The sequence below is a fragment of the Oncorhynchus masou genome, unplaced genomic scaffold (assembly GCF_036934945.1).
Source record: "Oncorhynchus masou masou isolate Uvic2021 unplaced genomic scaffold, UVic_Omas_1.1 unplaced_scaffold_9690, whole genome shotgun sequence".
In the NCBI taxonomy this organism is placed as follows: domain Eukaryota; kingdom Metazoa; phylum Chordata; class Actinopteri; order Salmoniformes; family Salmonidae; genus Oncorhynchus; species Oncorhynchus masou.
The window spans coordinates 1-10,284 of NW_027016196.1; the positions used below are offsets into that span (position 1 = coordinate 1).

The window sequence follows — 10,284 nt, forward strand, 5'->3', positions numbered from 1 at the left end:
AGAGCATGAGAGGAGGGAGACCTCGGAGGTCATCTACCACTAGTGTGGCCCACTGTGTGGACTGTGGGGGTGTTGTCATCACACAGAATAAAAGAGAAGAGCATGAGAGGAGGGAGACCTCGAGGTCATCTACCACTAGTGTGGCCCACTGTGTGGACTGTGGGGGTGTTGTCATCACACAGAATAAAAGAGAAGAGCATGAGAGGAGGGAGACCTCGAAGTCATCTACCACTACAGTGTGGCCCACTGTGTGGACTGTGGGGGTGTTGTCATCACACAGAATAAAAAGAGAAGAGCATGAGAGGAGGGAGACCTCGGGAGGTCATCTACCACTACTAGTGTGGCCCACTGTGTGGACTGTGGGGGGTGTTGTCATCACACAGAATATAAAAAGAGAAGAGCATGAGAGGAGGGAGACCTCGAGGTCATCTACCACTAGTGTGGCCCACTGTGTGGACTGTGGGGGGTGTTGTCATCACACAGAATAAAAGAGAAGAGCATGAGAGGAGGGAGACCTCGAGGTCATCTACCACTAGTGTGGCCCACTGTGTGGACTGTGGGGGGTGTTGTCATCACACAGAATAAAAGAGAAGAGCATGAGAGGAGGGAGACCTCGAGGTCATCTACCACTACAGTGTGGCCCACTGTGTGGACTGTGGGGGGTGTTGTCATCACACAGAATAAAAGAGAAGAGCATGAGAGGAGGGAGACCTCGAGGTCATCTACCACTCCAGTGTGGCCCACTGTGTGGACTGTGGGGGGTGTTGTCATCACACAGAATAAAAGAGAAGAGCATGAGAGGAGGGAGACCTCGAGGTCATCTACCACTCCAGTGTGGCCCACTGTGTGGACTGTGGGGGGTGTTGTCATCACACAGAATAAAAGAGAAGAGCATGAGAGGAGGGAGACCTCGAGGTCATCTACCACTACAGTGTGGCCCACTGTGTGGACTGTGGGGGGTGTTGTCATCACACAGAATAAAAGAGAAGAGCATGAGAGGAGGGAGACCTCGAGGTCATCTACCACTACAGTGTGGCCCACTGTGTGGACTGTGGGGGGTGTTGTCATCACACAGAGTAAAAGAGAAGAGCATGAGAGGAGGGAGACCTCGAGGTCATCTACCACTCAGTGTGGCCCACTGTGTGGACTGTGGGGGTGTTGTCATCACACAGAGTAAAAAGAGAAGAGCATGAGAGGAGGGAGACCTCGAGGTCATCTACCACTAGTGTGGCCCACTGTGTGGACTGTGGGGAGTGTTGTCATCACACAGAATAAAAGAGAAGAGCATGAGGAGGAGGGAGACCTCGAGGTCATCTACCACTACAGTGTGGCCCACTGTGTGGACTGTGGGGGGTGTTGTCATCACACAGAATAAAAGAGAAGAGCATGAGAGGAGGAGACCTCGAGGTCATCTACCACTAGTGTGGCCCACTGCATCTACCACTAGTGTGGCTCCACTGTGTGGACTGTGGGGGTGTTGTCATCACACAGAATAAAAGAGAAGAGCATGAGAGGAGGGAGACCTCGAGGTCATCTACCACTAGTGTGGCCCACTGTGTGGACTGTGGGGGTGTTGTCATCACACAGAATAAAAGAGAAGAGCATGAGAGGAGGGAGACCTCGAGGTCATCTACCACTACAGTGTGGCCCACTGTGTGGACTGTGGGGGTGTTGTCATCACACAGAATAAAAGAGAAGAGCATGAGAGGAGGGAGACCTCGAGGTCATCTACCACTACAGTGTGGCCCACTGTGTGGACTGTGGGGGGTGTTGTCATCACACAGAATAAAAGAGAAGAGCATGAGAGGAGGGAGACCTCGAGGTCATCTACCACTAGTGTGGCCCACTGTGTGGACTGTGGGGGGTGTTGTCATCACACAGAATAAAAGAGAAGAGCATGAGAGGAGGGAGACCTCGAGGTCATCTACCACTACAGTGTGGCCCACTGTGTGGACTGTGGGGGGTGTTGTCATCACACAGAATAAAAGAGAAGAGCATGAGAGGAGGGAGACCTCTAGGTCATCTACCACTAGTGTGGCTCACTGTGGACTGTGGGGGTGTTGTCATCACACAGAATAAAAGAGAAGAGCATGAGAGGAGGAGACCTCGAGGTCATCTACCACTAGTAAAGCCCACTGTGTGGACTGTGGGGGTGTTGTCATCACACAGAATAAAAGAGAAGAGCATGAGAGGAGGGAGACCTCGAGGTCATCTACCACTACAGTGGCCCACTGTGGACTGTGGGTGTTGTCATCACACAGAATAAAAGAGAAGAGCATGAGAGGAGGGAGACCTCGAGGTCATCTACCACTAGTGTGGCTTCCACTGTGTGGACTGTGGGGGTGTTGTCATCACACAGAGTAAAAAGAGAAGAGCATGAGAGGAGGGAGATTCCTGAGGTCATCTACCACTAGTGTGGCCCACTGTGTGACTGGGTGGGGGTGTTGTCATCACACAGAATAAAAGAGAAGAGCATGAGAGGAGGGAGACCTCTGAGGTCATCTACCACTACAGTGTGGCCCACTGTGTGTGGACTGTGGGGGTGTTGTCATCACACAGAGTAAAAAGAGAAGAGCATGAGAGGAGGAGACCTCAGGGCCATCACTCACCAGTGTGGCCCACTGTGTGACTGTGGGGGGTGTTGTCATCACACAGAATAAAAGAGAAGAGCATGAGAGGAGGGGAGACCTCAAGGTCATCTACCACTCCAGTGGCCCACTGTGTGGACTGTGGGGGTGTTGTCATCACACAGAATAAAAAGAGAAGAGCATGAGAGGAGGGAGACCTCTAGGTCATCTACCACTAGTGTGGCCCACTGTGTGGACTGTGGGGGTGTTGTCATCACACAGAATAAAAGAGAAGAGCATGAGAGGAGGGAGACCTCGAGGTCATCTACCACTACAGTGTGGCCCATCAGGGACTGTGGGGGGTGTTGTCAATACACAAAATAAAGAGAAGAGCATGAGGAGGGAGACCCCGGAGGTCATCTACCACTCCAGTGTGGCCCACTGTGTGGACTGTGGGGGTGTTGTCATCACACAGAATAAAAGAGAAGAGCATGAGAGGAGGAGACTCTAGGTCATCTACCACTAGTGTGGCCCACTGTGTGGACTGTGGGGGTGTTGTCATCACACAGAATAAAAGAGAAGAGCATGAGAGGAGGGAGACCTCGAGGTCATCTACTACTAGTGTGGCCCACTGTGGACTGTGGGGTGTTGTCATCACACAGAATAAAAAAGAGAAGAGCATGAGGAGGAGACTCGAGGTCATCTACCACTACAGTGTGCCCACCGTGTGGACTGTGGGGGTGTTGTCATCACACAGAATAAAAGAGAAGAGCATGAGAGGAGGGAGACCTCGAGGTCATCTACCACTAGTGTGGCCCACTGTGTGGACTGTGGGGGGTGTTGTCATCACACAGAGTAAAAGAGAAGAGCATGAGAGGAGGGAGACCTCGAGGTCATCTACCACTAGTGTGGCCCACTGTGTGGACTGTGGGGGGTGTTGTCATCACACAGAATAAAAGAGAAGAGCATGAGAGGAGGGAGACCTCGAAGTCATCTACCACTACAGTGTGGCCCACTGTGTGGACTGTGGGGGGTGTTGTCATCACACAGAATAAAAGAGAAGAGCATGAGAGGAGGGAGACCTCTAGGTCATCTACCACTAGTGTGGCCCACTGTGTGGACTGTGGGGGGTGTTGTCATCACACAGAATAAAAGAGAAGAGCATGAGAGGAGGGAGACCTCGAGGTCATCTACCACTACAGTGTGGCCCACTGTGTGGACTGTGGGGGTGTTGTCATCACACAGAATAAAAAAGAGAAGAGCATGAGAGGAGGGAGACCTCGAGGTCATCTACCACTAGTGTGGCCCACTGTGTGGACTGTGGGGGTGTTGTCATCACACAGAATAAAAGAGAAGAGCATGAGAGGAGGGAGACCTCGAGGTCATCTACCACTAGTGTGGCCCACTGTGTGGACTGTGGGGGTGTTGTCATCACACAGAATAAAAGAGAAGAGCATGAGAGGAGGGAGACCTCGAGGTCATCTACCACTACAGTGTGGCCCACTGTGTGGACTGTGGGGGTGTTGTCATCACACAGAATAAAAGAGAAGAGCATGAGAGGAGGGAGACCTCGAGGTCATCTACCACTACAGTGTGGCCCACTGTGTGGACTGTGGGGGTGTTGTCATCACACAGAATAAAAGAGAAGAGCATGAGGAGGGAGACCTCGAGGTCATCTACCACTAGTGTGGCCCACTGTGTGGACTGTGGGGGTGTTGTCATCACACAGAATAAAAAGAGAAGAGCATGAGAGGAGGGAGACCTCGAGGTCATCTACCACTAGTGTGGCCCACTGTGTGGACTGTGGGGGTGTTGTCATCACACAGAGTAAAAGAGAAGAGCATGAGAGGAGGGAGACCTCGAGGTCATCTACCACTACAGTGTGGCCCACTGTGTGGACTGTGGGGGGTGTTGTCATCACACAGAATAAAAAGAGAAGAGCATGAGGAGGGAGACCCCGAGGTCATCTACCACTACAGTGTGGCCCACTGTGTGGACTGTGGGGGTGTTGTCATCACACAGAATAAAAGAGAAGAGCATGAGAGGAGGGAGACCTCGAGGTCATCTACCACTACAGTGTGGCCCACTGTGTGGACTGTGGGGGGTGTTGTCATCACACAGAATAAAAGAGAAGAGCATGAGGAGGGAGACCTCGAGGTCATCTACCACTACAGTGTGGCCCACTGTGTGGACTGTGGGGGGTGTTGTCATCACACAGAATAAAAGAGAAGAGCATGAGGAGGAGACCTCGAGGTCATCTACCACTAGTGTGGCCCACTGTGTGGACTGTGGGGGGTGTTGTCATCACACAGAATAAAAGAGAAGAGCATGAGGAGGGAGACCTCGAGGTCATCTACCACTACAGTGTGGCCCACTGTGTGGACTGTGGGGGGTGTTGTCATCACACAGAATAAAAGAGAAGAGCATGAGAGGAGGGAGACCTCGAGGTCATCTACCACTAGTGTGGCCCACTGTGTGGACTGTGGGGGGTGTTGTCATCACACAGAATAAAAGAGAAGAGCATGAGAGGAGGGAGACCTCTAGGTCATCTACCACTAGTGTGGCGCACTGTGTGGACTGTGGGGGGTGTTGTCATCACACAGAATAAAAGAGAAGAGCATGAGCTCCATCACCATCTTAGGCTGGGCTTCACAAACAGACAGAGAACTATTGATAATCATTAAAGTAGATAATGATCACAGTGAAGCAACCAATTATGGGGACACCAATGTTCAAACACCTTCAATTATAACCCGTGACGACCTTTTAGGTCAATTTCCTTAATTAATTCTGAAGTCAGTAAGTCACGATTAGTCATTGTACCCCCATGTATGGTCTAGACCCGCACTTCAATTTACAGACCAGAGTATACTACGACGCCAGCTAAACGCTATCTGAAGTGGAGTTAGCTTGGCCTGGAGCAGGTTAGAGCTGAAGGATTCGTTGCCATAGAAATGTACCTGGCTAAAAGGTGAGCCAAGTTGAATTGAAAATGAACCAAAGTCATGTGCTTAAGTCCTCTATTATCCCACTTCGTAGTATAGCCCTCAGGCTGAAAAACTACAATACAAACTGTTGTTATAAGTCAAAGTGAACTACACTAATCAGACACATGGTTATCTGTTGAATCAATGGCTTTTCCCCAATAACAATAACGTATTTCAACAGAAACAGACGGTTCTGAACGATCCGTTGAAGAACGATGTGATTATATAGCCCAGAGGGCGATTTAGTATGATACGCTGCATACGTTTTGAGATTCCAATGGTCACACCCACTGAACAAAAGCAAACATACCAGTAAGACTGTTGAAGAATGGTGCAAACCGTTCTGCGCTCGACTGAACGCCCAACTAGGCAAGTCAGTTAAGAACAAATGATTTTCAATGACTGCCTTATTCAGGGGGAGAATGACCGATTTCTACCATGTCAGCTCAGGGAGTCGATCTTGAAACCTGTTACTAGTCCAACGCTCTAACCACTAGGCTACCTGCCACCCGTATGTAAAGATAGTGCCCTCTGCTGGAGAAGTTTAAACTTTACTACACTAACGATGAGAAAATCTCAATGAGATATTCTCCCTTCCTCATGTCCTCTACTCGCCTCCTTTCAAAAAAGGTCAAAGGCAATTGAGGATCGGAGGCGAGGAACTGTAGAAACAAGTGCTCTTGTATGAAATGACACTGTTCCTACACTAGTGTCATCAGGGAAAGGACGTTTACAGAGTTGGAATCCAAAAATGTGTAAAGTGTTCAAATGAAACACAGCTACTTGTGCTAGACTTTTTATTTATAAAAGGACAAGTAGTGTACTGTTTTTAAATGTGTGCATGTTTTTCTTATATGGTGAAATATAGAAATGTGTCTCTAGCTAGTCAATAAACAGGCTGGCATATAGATTTAAAGAAGCCACACAGAAATTGACAAACAGTTTGAGGTTGAAGTTTCTTCCTTTTTATTTTCAAAGCATGTACAAAATCAGTACACGGTGGTAAAAAGACAGGCGACACATCTTGAGCAAATCATTAGTACTAAAACAAAGCCTGAGCTCTGATTGGATAACAAAGGACATGACGATCAACAAGTCATCTGAACGAATGTTTGGGAACCTTCAAATGAAAACTGGAAAACGTAATGAGACAAACAAAACAACTAGACTGTTCACTTCAGACAAATTCTTTTTAGGTACAAGTTCAATTGTATTTCCTTGATTCCTTTCATCCTCTCTTCTCGCCACCTCAAAGCTCATTGGAGGAGAGGGAACATTCCGATTTTGTCCTCCAATGCATTTAAAAGGAGGAGACAGGATGCAAGAAATCATGGAAAATACATTCACCCTGGGTTGTTGGGGTGGGCGGGCAGGGGGATAGCGTTGTTCCTCTACCGTGAGGAGTTGGAACTGGAGCGGGAACGATGACGTCTGCGCCCCGGGGACCTGGAGCGTCGGCGCACCGGGGACCGTCTCCTTGGTGACCGAGACCTGCAGGTAAACAAAGCATCACTTGTGTGTCAGTAAAGTACCTATATATTGCGTCATTTGAAGAAACTATCATCAGGTCAACATATTACACCACAAGGAGCTAGAGAGGCACTAGGAGTAGAGAATTAAACACTACAGTAATGTTCTCAGGACAGTAGGTCAGATTGGGGGATTGAAATTACTGTTGAAATTGGTGATTGAACCAAGTATTTGTTACCAGTATTGTACTATAAATCCAGGATGTCCAGGTCACCATAACATGGGCTAGACCCACCAGGGCCATCAGACCCACCAGGGGGCCATCACACCCACCAGGGCCATCAGACCCACCAGGGATCGGGGCATCAGACCAGGGCCAACACTGACCTTCTCCTCATGCGAGGTGGGGTGCGGCGCCACATGGGGGGAGGTGGGGGCATTCTGCGTGGGGGTGACTGTCTACGAGGGGGAGGGCGTATCCTTGGAGCCAACACGGCAGAGGTGGTGATCTCCTGACCATCAATCTGACCTGGAACAACAGAAAGACAGAAATATGCACAAACCTCAACGTCATACTAGAAACATCTCTTAAAATGTATATAAACTCCAGGACATTGAGAATTCAGACTGACAGTACAAGGGGTTAGCCAGCAGTACAAGGGGTTAGCCAGCAGTACAAGGGGTTAGCCAGCAGTACAAGGGGTTAGGCTCTGCACTGAGATGATACATTGAGGACGTAGCGTTTGCATGAAAGAACGCCATCATTGTAGGTTTTTAGCTGCTCCACCGGAAGATGGCATCACAGACGAAGCACAAACCACTTTCAGCGTTTACCCTTCGTGAGTCATGCATCGACTGGGAGAAAATTAAAAAGCCTCTCACAGCTAATCTCCAGTCATGTGCTGTTCGTGCAACCAGTGTAACAGCCAGGTTTAATTGGCTACAATGGGAATGTATTACTTGTAGCTCAAAAAAGTATGTACCAGGTCTGTTATTGTTACAGTCTACAAGATTGTGTTCAGTAGGCACAAAACGACCGGAAACCAAGAGGAACCATCTGAACATGTCCAATAAGAATTGCTCATTTTCATTTGCAAAACATTCTACTACGCTGTGGCCTAATGAACATGCCCAAGATGCCCTCGTACCACCATCCATGTGTTTCAGGGCCTTCTGGGCCTCCTCTGGAGTCTCGAACTCCACATAGGCGTAGCCCCGGGACAGGTTTGGGTGGAGCCTCTCTACTGGCATGTCAATCATCTTGATCTTGCCGTAGGTGGCAAAGATCTCCTGGATGTGGTCCTGTTCAACAGAAGATAAAAATGGACTTCCAACATGTATCTCTGATGGCATTGCCTCGACAATGATCAACTAATTTCAGTTTGTGACAAAATAAGCAATGTAGGCTATAGCGTAGAGAATCATTGTACCATCTAAACCGCTGTGAAATATATTTTCAATATCCCAAAATATCAATATATAAAGTTTTAGAACACCTACTCATTCAAGGCTTCTTATTTATTTTTACTATTTGACATCGTAGAATAATAGTGAAGACACAAACTATGAAATAACATATGGAATCATGTAGTAAGCAAAAAATATGTATATATTGGAGATTCTTCAAACAGCCACCCTTGTCTTGATGACAGCTTTGCACACCCATGGCATTCTCTCAAACAGCTTCATGAAGAGTCAACTGAAATGCACTTCAAATAACAGGTGTGCCTTGTTAAAAGTTCATTTGCATAATTTCTTTCCTTCTTAATGTGTTTGAGCCAACTGGTTGTAAGCTGTGCCAAGGTAGGGGGATATACAGAAGATATATATTTGGTAAAAGACCAAGTCCATATTATGTCAAGAACAGCTCATAAAAGCAAAGAGAAACAACAGTCCATCATTATGTTAAGACATGTGCAGAGTCATCAATACGGAACAATTCAAGAACTTTGAAATTTTCTTCAAGTGCAGTCGTAAAAACCACTGTGATGAAACTGGCTCTCATGAGAACCGCCAATAGGAAAGGAAGGCACAGAGTTACCTCATGCAGAGGATACGTTCATTAGAGCAACTGTCCCATGAGGACCGCCACAGGAAAGGAAGATACAGTTACCTCTGCAGCAGAGGATACGTCGCTTCATTACAGTTAACTGTCCTCATGAGGACCGCCACAGGAAAGGAAGGCACAGAGTTTTCCTGCTGCAGAGGATACGTTCATTAGAGCACCGTCTCTCATGAGGACCACCACAGGAAAGAAATAGCACAGAGTTACCTGCTGCAGAGGATACGTTCATTAGAGCACCGTTCATGAGTGACCGCCACAGGAAAGGAAGACCCAGAGTTACCTCTGCTGCAGAGGACGTTCATTAGAGTTAACTGTCTCATGAGGACCGCCACAGGAAAGGAAGACACAGTTACCTCTGCAGCAGAGGATACGTTCATTACAGTTAACTGTCTCTCATGAGGACCGCCACAGGAAAGGAAGGCACAGAGTTACCTCTGCTGCAGAGGATACGTTCATTAGAGTTAACTGTCTCTCATGAGGACCACCACAGGAAAGGAAGGCACAGAGTTACCTCTGCTGCAGAGGATACGTTCATTAGAGTTAACTGTCTCATGAGGACCGCCACAGGAAAGGAAGACCCAGAGTTACCTCTGCTGCAGAGGATACGTTCATTAGAGTTAACTGTCTCATGAGGACCGCCACAGGAAAGGAAGACCCAGAGTTACCTCTGCTGCAGAGGATATGTTCATTAGAGTTAACTGTCTCTCATGAGGACCACCACAGGAAAGGAAGAACTAGAGTTACCTCTGCTCTAGAGGATATGTTCATTAGAGTTAACTGTCTCATGAGGACCGCCACAGGAAAGGAAGACACAGTTACCTCTGCTGCAGTGGATACGTTCATTAGAGTTAACTGTCTCATGAGGACCACCACAGGAAAGGAAGACACAGAGTTACCTCTGCTGCAGAGGATACGTTCATTAGAGTTAACTGTCTCTCATGAGAACCGCCACAGGAAAGGAAGGCACAGTTACCTCTGCTGCAGTGGATACGTTCATTAGAGTTAACTGTCTCTCATGAGGACCGCCACAGGAAAGGAAGGCACAGTTACCTCTGCTGCAGAGGATACGTTCATTAGAGTTAACTGTCTCTCATGAGGACCGCCACAGGAAAGGAAGACACAGAGTTACCTCTGCTGCAGAGGATACGTTCATTAGAGTTAACTGTCTCTCATGAGGACCGCCACAGGAAAGGAA

The 10,284-nt window shown here is 48.2% G+C and overlaps 1 protein-coding gene across 1 annotated transcript; it reads right to left on the reverse strand.

The window, feature by feature from the left end:
* Positions 1–6,503: 6,503 nt before the first annotated feature.
* LOC135538464 (RNA-binding protein with serine-rich domain 1-like) lies at positions 6,504–8,392 on the reverse strand. Its single transcript, XM_064964355.1, has 3 exons — positions 8,173–8,392; positions 7,412–7,553; positions 6,504–7,045 (listed from the first exon to the last, which is right to left on the reverse strand). Exons 1-3 carry the CDS (start codon positions 8,375–8,377, stop codon positions 6,946–6,948), a joined length of 447 nt encoding a protein of 148 aa, XP_064820427.1. The 5' UTR covers positions 8,378–8,392; the 3' UTR covers positions 6,504–6,945.
* Between the last annotated feature and the right edge of the window lie 1,892 nt (positions 8,393–10,284).